This window comes from Malus sylvestris, chromosome 16 (genome assembly GCF_916048215.2).
Source record: "Malus sylvestris chromosome 16, drMalSylv7.2, whole genome shotgun sequence".
NCBI lineage: Eukaryota > Viridiplantae > Streptophyta > Magnoliopsida > Rosales > Rosaceae > Malus > Malus sylvestris.
The window spans coordinates 24932556-24952635 of record NC_062275.1 but is presented as its reverse complement, the minus strand read 5'-3'; the positions used below and the strand labels follow the sequence as shown (position 1 = coordinate 24952635).

The window sequence follows — 20080 nt, the reverse complement described above, 5'->3', positions numbered from 1 at the left end:
GGTGCACAAATGAGACGGGGAGGCAGTCTTAGAGAATCACAACCAACACCACCAATAGCCCCAAGTTTATATAAGTCATCCAAAGCACGTCAAAAGAGTGTTTGGAGTTATTTCACTGGAGGTAATGTGAAGGAGGGAATGGGGCGTCTAATTAGGAAGTTCTTTATCTATGAAAATGTCCCTGCTGCGAAGGCATCATCACATCATTTCAAAAATATGGTAGTGGGATGTCAACAGGCCGGTGTTGTAGTACAACCTCCCACTCCCTATGAGATAAGAAACAAATATTTAGATATTGAGTATAAAGACATTGGCGAGTGGGAAACTAATATTTAGATAAGAAACAAATATTTAGATAAGAAACAAATATTTAGATATTGAGGTCAAAGTGGGAAACTAATGGTTGCACAATCATGTGTGACGGATGGACCGGCCCGACCAGATTGTCTATCATCAACTTCATGGTATACTCCAAGGGAAAGACAATTTTTTTTAAGTCTGTTGATGCTTCAGACCATATAAAGAATTACAATTATATTTACAAATTATTGAGGGATGTAATCATGGAGGTGGGAGAGCATAATGTTGTCCAAGTCGTGACCAACAACGGTTCTGCATTTGTCAAAGCTGGAAAAAAGTTAATGAAGCATCATAATGTGTTTTGGACATCATGTGCAGCACATTGTATTGATCTCATGTTTGAGGCAATAGGGAAGAGAGAGAATGTTGCTACTGTGGTCAAAAGAGCTAGAACGATCACAAATTATATTTACAATCACGGTTGGTTGTTGGCAAAGATGCGTGAATTTTGCAAAGGAGAAATTATTCGTCCAGCTACCACTCGATTCGCCACCAACTATATTGCATTAGACAGCCTACTCAAGAAGAAAGCAGGGTTGAAGCAACTATTCACTAGTGACGATTGGGCCAACCACAATTTGAGTCGCTCAAATACAGGTCGTATGGTGGAAAGTATAGTGCTTGATCATGCTTTTTGGACTCAATCAAAACATGTGTGTCAAGTGTTTGAACCTCTTTACAAAGTTTTACGGATCGTTGACACAGAAGTGTATCCTACTATGGGGGCAGTATATGAGTTGATGCGTGTAGTGAAGAATGAATTGGAAAGAAAACATGGTGCAAGGTGGGTCATAAAGATAATTGAAGACCGATGGTATAAAACATTATACCACGATTTGCATGCAGCAGGTATAAATTATGTCATAATTTGCAATTCATTTCTTTAGTTGCATAAGTATTATTTCTCTTATTAAAGTATGTGTTTCTTTGAACAGCATATTATTTGAATCCCTGATACCAATACAGACCCGGTGTTAGAGATGATGGTAACCTTATACGTGCTGTACATAATGTATACTCTAAATTAGACCCTGCATCACCAGCTAACATGGTTTAAAGATGGTTTAAACTAACACAATTTATTGAATTCAGCTAACATGGTTTAAAGATGCAAGAAGAACTTTTGGAGAACCAACATCAGTTGCTGCTCGAACAAATATGTCTCCTAGTGAGTATAAACATATTTCACTATAAGTTTATAATATAATTTGTTGGAGTTATTAGGCTTATCAACATTATTTTTCATTGTAGCTGAATGGTGGATCATGTATAGGACCGATGCACCAACTGTGAGAAAGTTAGCAATCAAAGTATTATCACAAACAGCTTCCTCATCTGCTTGTGAAAGAAATTGGAGCACATTTGCACTTATACACACAAAGCAAAGAAATAAGTTGGCTCATAGTAGCTTGGAAAAATTAGTTTATTGCTACTACAACATGAAGCTTCAAATTCGAGATAAGGAAGCAGAAATAGATCATGTCAACCGTGGTGACCCACTAGATGTGTTTGATATTGTTGGTGAAGATGATGATACAGAGGGTAACCAACTTTTTCAATGGATTAGACCTCTTCATTTAGATGATGATGAAGGCAACCCAGCTCCCAGAGTTGCTGAAGAAGCACGTAATGAAGGGATAAATGTAGAAAGAGTATTAGAGGAGGGGTGAGATCTAGCAGCACTGACTCTTTGGAAGAACTTTTGCACCCAAGACCAAGAAACACTGGAATTCCACCTTCTTCCAATCCTACACAACCACAACATCGTGCTGATACTAATGATAGCTCTAGTACAAGATCAGGAGACTCACCTACCACCGGAGGTGGGAATGATGAAGGACATAGTGGAGCTGGAGGTAGTGAAGCTGGAGGTAGTGGTGGTGGATATGGAAACTATTATGGACCACTTCCCGGATTTATGAGCCCATTCACTAGTGAGGCAAACTTCACGCATGCAACACAGGATGATGACCATGGCAGTAGGCGGGCAGGACCAGGAATTGGTGCCATATGGAAGGACTATACTCGCAGAGAAAGAGGCAAGGGGATTTTGTCAAGTCAAGAAGATGACTCGTTATCTAGAACTTCGGACTCTGTTGGAGTGGGAAGTAGTAACTATGGTAATACTCATAACCAACCATTTCCCTACCCTTCATATCCCATTCCTTTTGGGATGGAATCGAGCGACTCATGGAAACAATCCGAGACTCAATCTTCAAATGATTTTGCTTATGGACAAGGTCAACCAATCTCAGATCCATATGGGTGGCATGTTAACAATTACATGCAAAATTATTTTGGGGATTTATCATTTGATAACTACTCTTCACAATACACTCACTCTACACATAGAGATGATGAAGATAGTCAAAATTTTGAACCTCATAGGAACTCTATGTGGTACTAAGTCACTCATGTATCTTACCATGCAATGTATAAAGTGTAAAATATTGTACTAATTCATTATATATAAATGATTATGGTGTGTTTAGACTTCTTTCATTAATTACTACATATTTTCTACACTCACAATGTTTGTCAACTCGCTATATAATCAACTTGATAATGTTAAATCCATCATGCAATGTATTTCCTTCCAATTTTTTGTGATAAACTAATAGATAATTGACTAAATAAACATCCTGCAAAGTTTCAATAAAAATTTCCAAGTTTTTCTTACAAGTTCCGTGGTTTCCATGTAATTTTTATCGATATCGATATTATCCCGATATTTCCATCGATATTTCCGTGTTTTCGGACTACCGATATTTCCGATATTACCGATATTTTCTTCCTTGCCTGCTCCCATGGCTCCTCTCTCGAATCTTCCACCGTAGCGTCCTTCTACCGGTGCTCCATCTCCTGCCGTAAACGGCCTCGCCTAGCGCCGCACTTCTGTCACTGAGCCTCAACCTCTCCCCCGAGCAGGACTGTTTTGTCCGTCCTCTCATTCTCGCTTAGCAACCTCCGACGACGATGAGTACCTCCAGTTATCACCCTCTAAACAGCAGCTCCAGCTCGCCCAAAGCCTCTGTGCTCTCCGTCCAAAAGCTTCAAGGAAAGGTCGCAGTCGTCACTGGTGGAGCCAGTGGCATCGGTGAAGCAACCACACGGAAATTTGCCTTGCATGGCGCACGTGCCATGGTTATTACCGATGTTCAGGACGACGAAGGCCAAAACGTAGTCACATCGATCGGTCCTGACCACTCCATTTACATCCACTGCGACGTGACCGACGAGGACTAAGTCAAACTCTTCGTAGAATCCACAGTCAAGATCTACGGCCGCCTCGATGTGATGTTCCAACGTCGGCATTAGCAGCACGTCAAAGCAGACCGTGATGGACCTCAACCTTTTCCCCGTCTGCAACTCCCTCACTCATTCTTTCTGCTCTCACTTGCAGAGAGACAATGGTAGAGACGGCCGCCGTGCCCACTCTTCTCCTCACGAGTTTCTTCTTCGCTGCAACTCCTCCATCTCCTGCAACTCCCCCACTTCAAACTCATCACTCTACCCAGTGAAGACGTTGCAGGCATGGTAAACTTTGGCGAAAGATTGCAGAGAAGTTGAAGATGTTGACAATGTGGCACTCCTCCTCGCCACAACGGCCTCTGGACCAACTTCACCCGCAACGGCAGCTTCATGGTGCGAGCAGTGGTGTTGTAGTGCATCATCTGAGCACCCTCTCCATTGTGCAACGCCCAAGCCCAGCAAGGAACCCAGCTCCTAAGCGTTGGCACCGTCTGTCCACATCTCATCCATCTCTTGCCTCCTACAGCTCCCCGCCCGCCTTTTCCTCTGCAAGGCAGAAAAAAAAAATGCAGTGGCTGTGCAATGGCGGCGGTGCAAGGCAACAAGAATGCTGTGGCAGTGCAATGGTTGTGTAGTAGCTCTTCGTCCGTGGCAAACAGCAATGGCGAAGAACTTCAATAACCGCCATCAAACGACTAGCCAGTCATGAAGCCTCGACTGTAGCTCTCCGTCCGTGGCAAACAGCAATGGCGAAGAACTTCAATAACCGCCGTCAAACGACTAGCCGGTCATGAAGCCTCGACTGCAGCTCTCCGTCCGTCTTCGTCCTTCCCGCAAATTCCCCAGCCCATCATCAAAATTTATACAAAAAAATAATAATAATATAATTAAAAAAAAAGAGATAGTGGAGCAAAGTGGTGCTGGCACCACGTGAAAAAAAAATAAAAAAATGAGGGGTGCGTCTGGCACCATGATTAAAGGCCAAAAAAAAAAAGTTTTTTGGTGCGTCTGGCACCATGTGGAAAAATGGGTGCACCATGATTAAAGAGAAAAAAAAATTATATATATATATATATATATATTATAATAAATGGATGGTGCATCAGGCACCATGTGGAAAAATGGGTGCACCATGATTAAAGAGAAAAAAAAAATATATATATATATATATTATATAATAAATGGATGGTGCATCAGGCACCATCTGCACAAAAATAAAAAAAATTAAAAATTAAAAATCTTTATTCTTTTGGCACTAAATATATATATATATATATATACACACACACACACACACAAAGAATGAAATAAGGCTCATTTATTGATTTCTTTGAAAATTTATAGAAATGTACATTTTACATGAGTCAAAAAAAAAAAAAGAACAAACAGGAGGGAGCCTTCACGAAGGTTGCTCGTGTGAAGCCTCATCACTCGGCGGAACCCCAAGAGGAGGAGGCACCGAAGGTTGATCATTTAGAGCTTCATTACGCGGTACAACCCTAGAAGACGAAGGCAAATGCTGTTGGAATAAACCCACAAACCTCTGATGATCAAGTAAAATCTGACCATCAGATTCTTGCATCTAGTCAATCTTCCTCTTCATGTTTGTAGCATAGTTATGTGCTAGCCTGTGCAACTGTTTATTCTCATGCTTAAGCCCTCTAATCTCCTGGTTGAGACTCATCACTTCAGCCGCCAATGATTCAACTTGACGGGTCCGAGCAAATAGGCGTTGAGCCATATTAGACACAGAACCTGCACACTGATCACTGAGAGCCAGAGAATCCTTAACAGCCAACTCATCAGACCGTTTAGAAAGTAGTCTGTTATCTTTGGGAGTGACAAGGTTCCGGGCCACCACCGCAGCGGTCATATAATTCTTCATCACCGAATCCCCAACGGTGAGAAGACCAGTAGGAGATATAAAGGATGGGCGTCATATGTTGTCTGGAGAAGGCAGCACTGCCTCTTCACCAAGGTTCAAGTCAAAACGACGGTCGGAGGGGCCAGACATTTTCGAAGGCGTTGAAAGAAAGAAGAGGTCGGACAGGTCAAGATCTTAGAAGTGCAAGAAGGGAGTTTCTACAAGCGAAAATTCAAGTGTGCTTTGAAACGAACTGCGTGCCTCTATAAAAATCAGCACTCGACGGGATTTCAGAGATCGAAGAGGCGAGCTCAGAATTCGAAGAGGCCAATTTAAAAAAATCGAAGAGGCAAGCTCAGAAATTGGAGAGGCATTTTGCTTTTCCAGACGCGTCAACACCCGTCATATTCAAACTCAGCTTTGCGGAAATCACGGGCAATTTGTCGAAGCGCCGATCCCAGATGTCGAAGAGGCGCCAGTCTTTTTCAGCCTCGTCAACACCTGTCACATGCACACTCAGCTTAGCGAAAATTACGGACAATTTGTCGAAGATTTTTGATAAAAAAGAAAGCACGTGAAGCCATACCGATCAATCACGCAATGGTTACCGACACGAGTGAAAGAATAATACCTCTACAGGTATTAAAGAACTTCCTATAACTGTCCACCTTCACCCTCCATAGCAAGGCAGACATACAGAACCTTTCTTCATCTCCGAGAATGCCTTCCCAACGAAGCCTCTCGAGTCACTTAGTGTTCCTTATTCCTTGGGGTACATCTGCAAACAAATGACACCAAAGCAAAAGTATCTCATATCACCAGGGTAGAAAGCAAGAGTATCTTATATCATGCGTTCTCCCTATCCTTTCCTTTATCCTTGTTCTTACCTGCAAAGACAAGGATAAAGAAAGCAATATGCTGGAACTTCCACTCAAACTCAGGTAAGGAATCGACTGCTTGGAACCCTTCCCTGATTGCCTACCTAGCACTGCTCTCGAGTACTCGTCTTCCACTGCTGCTGTACTTCTAAAGAAGCTGCCACATCTGCTTGGAGAACAGATAAGGCAAGTGAAAATGATACCTTGCAGCATGTGGAGACAACGTGCAGAAGAAACAAGCAGAGAAGAATGCAGCCTGCACAGTCAACTCAGCAGAAGGAGTCTGAGCTAAGGAACTCGAGAAAATGCTACATTATGCCAGAAGAATAGATAAGGCAAGGGAAAATGATACATTGAAGCATGTGGAGACAAGCACAACAAAGCACGTGTCGATTCATCCGCTACTTCTTCAAAATCAAAAGTATCTCATATCATCAGGGTTGCAATCACTCTGGGTGAAGGACTCGTTTTGACCCTCAAATTCTTGGGTTGACTCGCTAGGCGTTGTGGGCTGCACGTGCCGATTCACCACCCTTGAATCAAATCCTTAAAGATCAAGTCACTAACTGGAAGAAGAGCCCATCAATCTTGAAGATCATATCGTTGACCAAATGATAGGAGCATATTTATGCGACTTAGTTGGCTTGTTCTTGTGCATTTATGTCGTGTTTACTTAGTTATTTTAATGTTTAAAGTCATTTTCGTGTGTTTTCAGATTTTATGGACAAAGTAGGCAAGAAGATGCATTTTGGAGCATTTTGGAGCAAAATGGGGCTTGGAATGGATAGCAAATGCATGGGCCAAAGTGGATGGACGAATTTGAGAACTAAAGAGGCCAAGAATATGAAGAATTATGGTCCAAAAGATGAAGAAAACAGCCCAAAAATCTATCACCCCAACTTGCATTCCTTGCCATGCAAACCACATAGAATTCCCTTTGGATTCCCATGCCATGCTTGATCACTCTTGTCCCCTACATAATTTCTGATTTCATGCTTCAATTCATTTAATTATTACACTCAATTGCTTGATACCTCTTGTTCCCTTCACTCATTAGATTTTAGACAACATTTACATCCATTACATGCACCAATTGATGCTCCATCATTCACATTTGGAATCCAATGCCATGTGCAACACATGTTGTTGCACCTTTGACCCATTTGTTGACACATTTCACCTCCCTTTCCATCTCTATGCAATGTACACAATCATTCATGCTCCCTAGCTACAACACCACTCCATTTTACCCTTCACACTTTGCATCATTACTTCATTTTCACCCTTGGACCATTGCACACCACACACACAAATTGCCATGCATTTCATCCTTAACCTAACCTGATTTTCTAAGGTTTTTGGGGCCTATAAATACATGTTTACACCCCTTGGCCAAAGGACAATTCCCCCATATTCATCATTTTATCACAAAAATTCGTCCATACACACCCTAGGAAGCAAAACACCCCAAAAACACCATTCTAGTGCCTAGAAAACATAACAGCCACTCCACCTTCTTCCACCCTCTTTGCCTAGTTCTCCACCACCCTCTAACCATCAAACACTCCTCCACACTCACCCTAAACCCTTCCATACCATTCCCCATCCATTCTACATCATAAAACTACCCAAAATCTGTCCATAACCCAATCTGCCGCAAGCATAGGGAAAGGAGGAATCTTGGATGCACTTGCTACCAAGTTGGAGCATCTTAGGTGTTTTCTTTCCTTTGATTTTAATGTCTAATTTTATGTATCTTTGCTTTGTGAGTATGAGGAACTAAACCCCTCTTAGTTAGGGGGTGATTCGAAACTATGTTCATACTTGCAATATGATTTGATTATATCCAGTTGTGATTCATAAGTTGTGAATTCAATTTACTTATCCGTTCATATAAAAACTAATTTGTGTATGTTGGTTAAGAGTGCACGCTTAATTTTCATGCATGAATTTGACGCTAGAATATAAGGGAGTTTCACCTAATCGTTATAAACTTATATTCACAAGTAGTGAAGGTTGCTAGTCACAATCACGTTAAGTAAACTCTTGGCATAAGTTTCATGCAAATCATAGTAACGAGTGCCTCGTCAATGCTTATGTTTTTCATAGAACTTAATGATTCTTGCTTGTATCTCTATTATGCAATTCATGTAGGGAACTTGTAGGGAATGTTTTGGGTTGTCGTATGCAATCATCCAACCTAATAACTTGTGGAAAAACTGAGGGTTAATTAGTGCAATTCACGGTTAATTTGGGGCGTTGAGTATTCATAGCTTATCGAAAAGCAACTGGAAATCGTTTTGTATGCAAGTGTGACATATGTGGAGAAGAACCTCCTAGCTAATCTTCCATCCATAAGTTTCATTCAAATTCACTTACAATCTGTTTTGTTTTACAAAGTTTGTTTTGTTTTCAAATTCATTAAAACCAAAATCCCCCTTTTACTTTATTGTTTCAAAGTGTTTAATTTCTGTTTTGGTTGTGTGTTAGAGTGTTTTGATTCACCCAAATTTGTCTAAGAATTTGTTTACTTTGTTCTTGTCTTAATTTAATTATTTTCGTCGAAAATCAACCCCATCTTATTTCTTTGAGTCATATTAATTAGAACTTGTCTTAGATTATGTTTTTAAGTGTTTTAGTTCATTAGAAAACCAAAATTTGTCCAAGTTTGTGTGAGAGTCCCAAAATTGCCCAGATTGTGTTTTTAAGGTAGTTTTGAGTGTTTAGGGGCTGTTTTGAGTCTTTTGGTTTGTTTTAGTGTTTTAAAGTATAGTTTTGCATTCTTTGAGTCTAGTTAGTGTTTTAAACTTTGTTTTCAAGTTTTCAAGTCAGTTTCCAAGTGATTTAGCAATCCCTCCTAATCCCCGGCCTAGAACGATCCCTACTTACATACTTTACTAAAATTGATAAAAATAGGGTTTAATTTGTGTGTTTAGTTATTTTACGCATCACCAAACTGCTCAAGTGTGAATTAGAAAGATTGAACAAAGCAACAAGTCGTCACATTCACCTCGTGCTTACTTGCCATGTGTTTAAGTCAACCTTCAAGAATCAAGCCTCGACGGCCCTTGAGGAAATCACAAGTCTGATTTAAGATTAAGCGTCCACCACCCTTGAATCAAATCCAGTTCAAGAATAAGCTGAGGAAAGTCAATAATTGGAGGAATCCAGAAAATCCTCCAACCCAGTTCAAGATCAAAGTTGTGGAAAGTCAACAAGCGCAACAAAATACGTGTCGATTCATCCACTACCAAAGCCAAAGATCATCTACCACATGAAGCTCATTGTGGTCCGATTTCAACCTTCAAGATCAAGCCTCGACGGCCCTTGAAGACATTTTCAGCCCAATTCAAGATCAACCCTCAACGGCCCTTGAAGAAATCTCAAGCCCAATTCAAGATCAAGCCTCAACGGCCCTTGAAGAAATCTCCAGCCCAATTCAAGATCAAGCCTCAATGGCCCTTGGATCGACATCTATAATAAGGGACTTCAAAACACATCTCCTACACATGACAAGCACATGTATACGACGCGCCTTGAAGTAGGGGCATTTGTAGACATCGAAATTTCGGTAAATAAATATTGACCGATAAATCAAAGTTTCAACGCTCATGTATTACATAAATTTTACACGTAGCGTGTGTCTAAACAAAAAATCAAGAATCATCAGAAAAGTCATCAAACAGGACACGTGTCAACACCTGGCATAAACGACTTATTTCATCTGGAATATTATATTCAAAATTAGGCCTTGGAAAATTCTATAAATAGAAGCCAATTTCATTCATTTTTTTTTAACCAATTCATATTACACCTTGAAGCTCTGAAGCTCTGAAACTCCGAAGCTCTCAAGCATCCAGGTTCCCGAAGAATCAAGAAAGCCTTCTTCGTTCTTCGTTCATCGTTCTTCCAAGATCAAGCCTCGACGGCCCTTGGATCAACAATCATCCACCTTCAAGATCAAGCCCCGACGGCCCCTTTGAAGAACTTCCACCAATTCAAGATCAAGACCCAAAGGCCCTTGAAGAACTTCCACCAATTCAAGATCAAGACCCAAAGGCCCTTGAAGAACTTCCACCAATTCAAGATCAAGCCCCGACGGCCCTTGAAGAAAGTGTTCATCGTTCATCATCCGTTCATCCCGAAGAATCAAGAAAGCCTTCTTCGTTCTTCGTTCATCGTTCTTCCAAGATCAAGCCCCGACGGCCCTTGGATCAACAATCATCCACCTTCAAGATCAAGCCCCGACGGCCCCTTTGAAGAACTTCCACCAATTCAAGATCAAGACCCAAAGGCCCTTGAAGAACTTCCACCAATTCAAGATCAAGCCCCGACGGCCCTTGAAGAAAGTGTTCATCGTTCATCATCCGTTCATCCCGAAGAATCAAGAAAGCCTTCTTCGTTCTTCGTTCATCGTTCTTCCAAGATCAAGCCCTGACGGCCCTTGGATCAACAATCATCCACCTTCAAGATCAAGCCCCGACGGCCCCTTTGAAGAACTTCCACCAATTCAAGATCAAGACCCAAAGGCCCTTGAAGAACTTCCACCAATTCAAGATCAAGCCCCGACGGCCCTTGAAGAAAGTGTTCATCGTTCATCATCCGTTCATCCCGAAGAATCAAGAAAGCCTTCTTCGTTCTTCGTTCATCGTTCTTCCAAGATCAAGCCCCGACGGCCCTTGGATCAACAATCATCCACCTTCAAGATCAAGCCCCGACGGCCCCTTTGAAGAACTTCCACCAATTCAAGATCAAGACCCAAAGGCCCTTGAAGAACTTCCACCAATTCAAGATCAAGCCCCGACGGCCCTTGAAGAAAGTGTTCATCGTTCATCATCCGTTCATCCCGAAGAATCAAGAAAGCCTTCTTCGTTCTTCGTTCATCGTTCTTCCAAGATCAAGCCCTGACGGCCCTTGGATCAACAATCATCCACCTTCAAGATCAAGCCCCGACGGCCCCTTTGAAGAACTTCCACCAATTCAAGATCAAGACCCAAAGGCCCTTGAAGAACTTCCACCAATTCAAGATCAAGCCCCAACGGCCCTTGAAGAAAGTGTTCATCATTCATCATCCGTTCATCCCGAAGAATCAAGAAAGCCTTCTTCGTTCTTCGTTCATCGTTCTTCCAAGATCAAGCCCCGACGGCCCTTGGATCAACAATCATCCACCTTCAAGATCAAGCCCCAAAGGCCCTTGAAGAACTTCCACCAATTCAAGATCAAGCCCCGACGGCCGTTGAAGAAAGTGTTCATCGTTCATCATCCGTTCATCCCGAAGAATCAAGAAAGCCCTATTCGTTCTTCATTCATCGTTCTTCAAGATCAAGCCCAAAAGCCCCCTTGAAGATCCATTCATCATCGTTATTCAAGATCAAGCCTCAACGGCCCTTGAAGAAACGCTCATCCTCAAGATCAAGCCCCAACGACTCCTTGAAGATCCGCTCAAATCCACTTTCAAGATCAAGCCCACGGCCCTTTGGATCAATCGCACATCCACAAATTAACACCTTACGGAGATCGAATCAGATGATCAAATTTAAGAGAGATTGTAACCCAAAATCATCAAATACAAATATTATTTTGCACACGTTGTTCTTGTCTCTTTCCTTTAAGGAAATTTTCGTGTTCACAAGGCCGTTTCTCAAACCCACGAGCTCTAGACCCGTTTTAGCCAGCCCAGTACCCTCAACCTTTCCCTTTTTATTTTTGATTTAAATCCTTAAGACCCAAAAGGCCTTAAGGCCGTGATAGCAAGGCCCAAACCCTTTGGCTTCAAGGCTTAGGGCTGGGAGGAACTCGGGCCTCCAGCCCGTTAAGCCCAGTTTATTTTTATTTTAATTTAATTGTTTTAAAAACCAAAATGACCTTTGAGCCATTTCTGTTGGGGCTCTAAGTCCAAAACCCTTTACCCTAAACCCATTAGGCTTTAACCATCCAACCCAAATCCTTTATTTTATTTAATTCAAGCCCAAATCCTTTAGAAAACCCAATAGGTCCTAACCCTATTTAACCTAAACCCAAACCCTAATTTGGATCCAAACCTAAGACCCATTTCCATTTCTTGAAATTCTATAGTTGGGTAGTTTGATAAATTGTACATTTTTGCGCTTAGGTGAAGTTGCTAGCGAGGATTTCCTTAATCCTTTTCCGCACAACTCTGCTGCCACGGAGTATCTATGAGTGGATCCCTTCTAAAATTTGCATAATTGTATAGTTTATTTGCATAAATGAAATGCATGCCTTACGAGTTTATGAACTAATTTTATGTTAAACATATTTTTGGAATATGTTGTTTATCGTCTCGTTTTTTGTGAAGAAATAATTATTAGCCTATATTAAGCTATAGTTTGACATATCGTATTTTCTATAAAAACCATGAACTGGTAGACTATCTGATGGATGACGATAGGATGCTAGAACATGTTTTAGAAACCCTTCTTTATAGTATAGACGATGGATGATTTTATACTATGAAGTGGTTATTTATGAAAGGCGTAACTATTTGTGCGTACCTAATGGACACTATGCCGCCTAGGGCGAGGATCTGGTACTGGCAGTTAGGCCGGGAGAAGTAATCCCTAGCTACGGGTTGAGGGACATGGAGCAGGTATTGGGCCGAGAGTTGGTAATCTCTGGTTACGGGCGCAAAGACCACGATGTTGGCATAGGGCCGGGAGTTATATTTATTCAGTGATCTTACTGGCAGCACATCGCGCTTATGAGACGATCTGTGGGGCGTTTGATGTTTTGATTTCTGCGATGTTATTCCACGATATGTCTTTAGAGATGTTTTTGGCATGCTAGGGTTTTCAGTAAACCTATCACTTATTACGCTAGTAGTTTTCTGTATATAAATTGTGGGGGTTATTATCTTGATAATTGTTTTATTATTACTGTATATATGAACTTAGTCCACTCACCTTTGTTTTGCGCCCCCATTCAGGACTTAGAATCGAGGCATACAATCCTAGCGTCAAGGCACCTCCGCAGCGGCATCTTCGAGTCCTCTTGGTGTAAGACGTACTCCTTTGTTCACTCAATTTTATATTATTTCTTTTAGTATTCTGGTTAGTTGTATGCTCTGAACACATTCCTTAAATGCATATTCTTTATTTTTATATTTATAAGTCTTAATTATTCCTTATTTTCAGCCTTTGCACTCAATAAATGGCTTTTGTCACCCTCGGGTGTCGGCCAGCACGTGCCTATCCTGGTATTCAGGGAAATATCGGGATCGGGGCATGTCAGGTTAACTAACCCTGTTCTTCCGAGCAATAGCCTGACTACCTTTATGTCCCGTCCTAGGCTTTTGGTTTTGACTGTGGATTGACACGTGGCTCACATGGTGTCTGAGTAGGTCTGCTTCTAAAACCTCGTGTCTTAAAGTTGTCAAACTGCCCACGTGTATCTAACGGTTGGAAAGTACTTTATGTAGCCTTAGTTGGACTAAGCTGTCAAGCTGGCAAACGGTTTAGCGGTCGACTTTAGAGCTCAGATAAGTCTTCCTTTTAACTCCCTTGGGCCTTGAAAATCTCAATCTTCTCTGGGCTTTGACTTTAGTTTGGCTTTCGGGCCTCTTTCCCGACCTGCACCATTTGGTGGGCCGAAAAAGAGCCAGCATTAACATAATCAGTCTTCGCCAGCCACGCCAAAACTTTGTTGTGTTCCTTCCAAGGGCATTAAAAGGATAGTATAATGCAGCAAATAAAGGTGTCAAACCACCAGAGATTGATTAGGACCTATAAAAATTACTAGGTTTATGTGAACCTAAACTAAGCAATGACAATAACAAATTGAATTTGGTTATTATTTGAAAAGTAAAGTCCACATCTCAGTTTTTAGAATTTTTAGAATTATTTTTTGCTCTACATATGCCGCTATCTGTTTTGGTGTGCGTAGGAAGTGCATGAAAGGTAGAAATCTCAAGTTGAGTAGACTTGCCAAAGTTAAATTCGTTGATAACATTGGATTCTAAGATTCGATTCGTAATAAGTCTTCTAGGGATTGAAGCTTTTTAGATTATATAATGTAAATTATGATACATCATGTGATGTATCATAAGTTATAAAGAAGGAAAACGTATTTTAAATCTATTTTAAAGTATTTTAAATCTATTTTAAAGTATTTTGAATAGAGAATTAAATTGACGTGACACGGGATTACATAACGTAACTTATGATACATCGTGTGATGTACCAAAAGTAAAGAAGGAAAACGTAACACCGACCTAATACTGCGTACATGTCACGTGTCAGCAGCAGACAAATCGCCGTGTCCATTCCATCTTATTCTTCCTCAATTCTTCACCGACTCTGACCCTTCTCCCTTTTGACCTTTACAAAAACTCAAAAGCTTCAATCTTTTGAATTTTCACAAATCCAAAACCCAAAATTCAGCTAAAATCCCAAATCCGAATTCCAAACAAACCATAACCCAGTTCTCAGAGCTCAATCCAATCAGTCATGGCGTACGTTGATCATGCGTTTTCGATTACAGACGAAGACATGATGATGGAGGACTCCTACACAGTCAACAACAAGCCTCCCATCAAGGAGATCGCTCTCGCCCTAGCCCTCCTCGTCACCGGCACTCTCGGCCTTGTTATCGGCATCCTCATGGCCTATAACCATGTCGGCGGCGACAAAGCTCACGGTAATCTACCCTACAAACCCCAACCCTAAAGCCCCTTTTGTTCAATTTTCAACTTTTTCTGTTGATTTTTAGTGGGTTTTTTCAATAAATTCAGGGTTATTTTTTGCAATACTTGGTGGGATCTTGTTTCTTCCGGGGTTCTATTACACGCGGATTGCTTACTATGCGTATAAAGGGTACAAGGGCTTCTCTTTCTCCAACATTCCACCTGTGTAGTAGCAGTAATCCATTAGTCCATTTCCTCCGCTTCCAACTTCACATGTACAGATCCCTTCTTAATTTTTAGTGATTTTGTTGTAATGGGCTTTGTTTATTTTTGTTATTTTTTAACTGTGCTTATTATATATACTGATTGTTCTTAATAGAGGAAGAGTTTCTTGCTTATGTATAATCTTTATCTGGCCAAATAGTGAACTTATACTCATTATCTTGTTACCTGATCTGTGTAGGGGAAGTACTCAATACATACATTCTGAGTAAATAAAAGGGGCTGTGTTTTGTTCTAATTTATCTCGTGTCATGTTATATTTCCCGTTTCCAAATGTCCGTTTATGATAACTGCATTGTGCAATTTGGTAGTTTGAATGAATAAAGCCACAACCAAAGGCAGATGCATATGATTTTGGGGAATTTAAATCGTTGTATTTGTGTTACTATTGTTGTTTTCTTGTTTGGGTTTTATGTTAACTGCATTGTGCAATTTGGTTGTTTGAATGAATAAAGCCACAACCAAATGCTGATACATATGATTTTCAGGGGAATTTAAATCATTGTGATTGTGTTACTATTGTTTTTTTTTTTTTTTCCATGTTTGGGTTTTATGTTTATTGAGTTCATTTAGTGCTACGGAGGGAACTTGGGAATTGGACTTTCGTCCAGCTGGAATACCTTAGATATTTTATCACATTATGGATGAGTCGTAAGCTTCAGATTGATATTTTCTCAGTGCATAATGATATAACTAGTCTGATTGAAGTTTAAACATGTTGAAGCATGAAGAACATTATTCATTGAGAAAAGATGGTTTCAATTCTACGAAACTATTTTTTATTTTAATTATTACTTTGGGAAAGGAAAATAGAATACAAGTTTAGTAACAAGCACAACAGTCCAATTGTTTCGAAATAGATAAGAAAATGGAGTGGTATTGAAATTAGAATCCATAGGAAAGAAATAGGTCTATGGATGGAAGAAAATCTTGAATATTATTGAAACTAGAGGAAACGAAGTTGTGAAAGATATGAAGGTTAGGTAATCGATGTAAGTTCTTATTGTGTAAAGTTTGTGTGCAGAGATATTAGTGTTGAGTGATTAAACTCGCATATTGTTGTAAACTTAAACAATACATAATTGTTCAGGCTGCTGCTTCTGAGAGAATTGATGTGTCTGTTGTGTTTGTGTGCATATGAATGTGGACCAATCATAAATACTTTTTGCTTTTATGGTTGGTGTTAGTGTGCGGGTTTTAGTTATGAGATCACTAACAGAGTACAGAGTTGATGCTTATAGGTTCTCCACTCCAGAAGTTTCACTTCTCAGTAGGGTCAAACTGCTATGTCATTAGTGTGGGATTATTTTTAATCTATTTTGTTAAGTATTGATTGAGAACTATAGAAACATGATCCAGAAAAAGAAAAGAGAGTGGGGGTGGAGGGACGAAAGGAAACATTCGGAGAGGAACATCTGAGCAGTTTCATGAGTGGTTCTGTACATACCATCTGTTAGGTTCAAACAACAGGGTTTCACAGATGTTCTTTTGGGGAGGACAAGAACAAAGTGTAAAATCTAGCCAAACACAAAATTCAAGTCTTTCTAGTTCTTATGTAATGAATGCAGTTTACACATGTTTGCGAGTTCATTGTCTTTGAGTTTCTCTGCGTTACAATAGTAATGTATTAGAGTGCCATAAATTAGTCTTTAGAATTAAGTATATTAATACGGATTTTCCCAGATTCATGTACCAATTAGCCTATAAAAAGGGCTACTTTGTTTGCTTTTAAAATCAGTGTTAGTGAAAGATATTCTGGATTTCTTGCTTGTTTGCAAGGCTACAGCAACCATGGAGTGATCCAAAGCACCTCTGGTATGCCGTAATTTTTCAATTTCTCTGTCGGAGTGATTCCAATACACCTTCGGTGTGATGCCAAGGGCGGGAGTCAGTCCTTGTACCTTCTATATTTCTATCCCTTCTGTTTGTCATACATCAAACCTATTGTATCCTTGTGTTTCTGCCTTAGTTATATTGATTGAGCTTGTTGCTTGTTATGTTTAAGCTTAATAAGTTAGAACTCTGTGGACATAATCCCATGTTAGTTTCTTATGTTTATTTGAGTAATTTTATCGCATCGACGTTTTTTCTTCACCGGTTTCAACACTAGTGAAGTTTTGGGATGCAAAGTAGTTCTGCCAACTTGTTTGGTGGCACTAAAATGATGGATGGTGTAAGTTATGTCAAGATGCTTGAAAAACCCATATTTTGGAGGCACTGAAGTCTCCATCAAGAGTGCTTCGTGAAAAAGAATGTGGAGTTCAGGGTTGCGTACGGTAGAGGATAAGTTTAGCTGAACAATGTTTTTATGAGCTACATTGTGTAGGTAGATTTTGAATTTTTTTACATAACAAATGTGTGATGGTTGGAATTGTTTGACATGATATCCAACCTCTCGCTCACCTCACCCAGCTCTGGCCTTTGTGTGTTGTCCTTTCAAAATTTATGAATATATGGGGTCGTCTTACTTCTACTTAGAAGCATTTCCAGTAAAAGTGCTTCTATTAGAAGAACTTTGAAATTTATAAGGTCTTGTTTGGAAGTGTTTTTAAAATTACTGAAACGCTTTTGGTGAAAGTGTTTTTTTATTTCAAAGAAAACACTTAAAGTGCTTCTTGCAAAAATCACCACTTATGTGCTTATTTCATGAAGTACTCCGAGTCTTTTTTCATGATTCACCTACAATTTTACTATGGATTAGTTTCAAAAGTTATGGATTAGTTTGAATGGACGTGTGTCAATTGATTGGGTATATGGTTAGCATACACTACAGTTATGGTGGTGAGCAAAATGCTCTCAAAAATCAATCAAAGTTAATATCTATGACAAGTGAAACGATTAGCAGAATAGTACTGGTAAATGCTGCATTATTGTCAAACCAAACATGGTGAACAAATTGTTCTCAGTGTGAAATCCTTCACTTTCTACTACCAATTATTACATAAGTTGAAGTCCACGGGATACCAAAGTTCAATATTGTTTTCTGGTTTGGGGAACAAGAATGATAATTAAGTGGGGGTATCAAAAGCCATCAATATCTAACCAACAAGGAATCAACAGTTGTACACTTGTGATATTATGTACATGGCTAGTTGGTCCAGAATACTTGGTCTCGCTAGGTTATAGAAGGTCTTAGCTTCGACCCACACATATATGAGGACGATGCGGGCGCGCGCGCACACATATATATATATATATATATAGTGAATTTGATACTAAATTGTGACTTGTTGTAAATAAATTAATAGCGTGTACGTGCATTAACGACCGCTCTAAAAGTATTTTTGTAATATTTTATACTATTTTATCTTTTATATACGAGAAATTCGAAAGTCCGGCATCCAGACCATGTGTCCATGCGGATACAAAAGCATTTCCCTATCCCACCAAGTCCTGATTTATAATTCATGCTCACCCGACTCTATTTGTGTCTCACCCATCTCTTAGGCTATCTCCAACCGAAGGGTCTAGATGCCAAACATAGACCGAAAATCATCTCCAACCAAGGGCTAGACTATAGCCCTTTAGCTCTCGGTTAGAGACGGTTTTTTGTCACAAGGCTATGTTTGGCCTATGGCCCTCTAGCCTCTCGGTTGGAGATGGTAAGAAATATAGCCCTGCATAGTTCATTAAAATATTAATTTTTTGGAGGGCCAGAGGGCTAAAACAAGCCCTCTGACCCTCCTTCGATTGGAGATGGTCTTACACCACACCTATGACCCACAATGTCTGGTAACCTCACACAAGAATCTCTCCCTATACACCCCAAATCTCTTGTCACTTAATAAGAACTATTTGTACGTACCATATTTACTGATCGCATGTCACACTAAGTGAGACTCAAAAGAGATTTAGTTATGTAAATGAATATCATTTTTGCGGGAGACATGATTAGTGGCGCAACCAGTTGATATGATACTTATAAGTGACATGAAAATAGTCTAATGTTCAATGTTGTCAGATTGTACATCAAAATCATTGATCAGATTGTGTTCTTTGATGAATGTGTGGTCTAAATTTATAGTCTGAATACAAAAGCCTCAAAGAGAGCGTAGCCCATATGGTATTATTCATTTTTTGCATGATGCATATATACTGAACTTCTATGCTTTGTTCTTCTTGACTAGCTTCTATGTGGATGGAACACCCATTAGAGAGCTCAAGAACTTAGAATCCAAGGGAGTTTCTTTCCCAAAGAACCAAGGCATGATGCAGACGATTGGGGGACACGCGGCGGACTGGCGGCGACAGATTGGAGCAAAGCCCCCTTCACAGCCTCATACAGAAACTTCAACGCCCAAGCTTGCACTTGGTCTTCAGGCACTTCCTGTTGTCCTTCCAAGACCCCGAACGAGTCGAGCTGATTTACTCAGTCACTTGACTGCATGATTTACAACTACTGTAGAGATTCCAAGCGCTTCCCACAAGGACTTCCTCCTGAGTCCTCTGCTGCATGAATTTAATTGATTTACTCCATTCCACGTAAAACGTTTTTGGATAACATATAAGCTGTAATCGTAACGCTTCAACATGACAAATAAAGAGACAAATGAAGTTTTTGTGACATGACCAACGGAGGAGAATCGACTGGCTGATGTCTGCGTTCAAAGCAAAGTTAACAGTTAAGAATTCGAGCATTTCCAAGACTCTTTAAAACAATCAAAAGACAAAGCATTTGAGCTCCTTATGATTTACGTATAATTAAGCGCTCATAGCAACCTAACTATGTTAGGCAACAAACAAAAGAGAATTTTGGATGTCAGAAGGTAGATATTTTATCACCTACTTTGGACTTTGGAAGGTTGC

At 40.1% G+C, this 20080-nt stretch overlaps 2 protein-coding genes and 1 long non-coding RNA gene across 5 annotated transcripts; 2 read left to right on the top strand and 1 right to left on the bottom strand.

The window, feature by feature from the left end:
- Positions 1-1020: 1020 nt before the first annotated feature.
- On the top strand, positions 1021-1622 carry LOC126607848 (uncharacterized). Its single transcript, XR_007617717.1, has 3 exons — positions 1021-1209; positions 1453-1528; positions 1612-1622. It is a non-coding gene; the product is annotated as an uncharacterized LOC126607848 (long non-coding RNA).
- An 8533-nt stretch (positions 1623-10155) lies between these two features.
- Positions 10156-11770, bottom strand: LOC126607846 (uncharacterized). Its single transcript, XM_050275556.1, has 6 exons — positions 11289-11770; positions 11054-11242; positions 10819-11007; positions 10584-10772; positions 10433-10537; positions 10156-10306 (listed from the first exon to the last, which is right to left on the bottom strand). The coding sequence occupies exons 1-6, from the start codon at positions 11424-11426 to the stop codon at positions 10292-10294; spliced, it is 825 nt and encodes a 274-aa protein (XP_050131513.1). The 5' UTR covers positions 11427-11770; the 3' UTR covers positions 10156-10291.
- A 2881-nt stretch (positions 11771-14651) lies between these two features.
- Positions 14652-17676, top strand: LOC126609041 (uncharacterized). 3 transcript variants are annotated; one of them, XM_050277060.1, is made up of 3 exons: positions 14652-15006; positions 15101-15267; positions 17054-17676. In XM_050277060.1, the coding sequence occupies exons 1-2, from the start codon at positions 14817-14819 to the stop codon at positions 15220-15222; spliced, it is 312 nt and encodes a 103-aa protein (XP_050133017.1). In that variant the 5' UTR covers positions 14652-14816; the 3' UTR covers positions 15223-15267; positions 17054-17676. The 3 variants fall into 3 exon arrangements, with proteins under 3 accessions (XP_050133017.1, XP_050133016.1, XP_050133015.1); XM_050277059.1 differs by lacking the exon at positions 17054-17676 and adding an exon at positions 15456-15790; XM_050277058.1 differs by lacking the exon at positions 17054-17676 and having other exon boundaries at positions 14653-15006; positions 15101-15397.
- The last annotated feature ends 2404 nt before the right edge of the window (positions 17677-20080 follow it).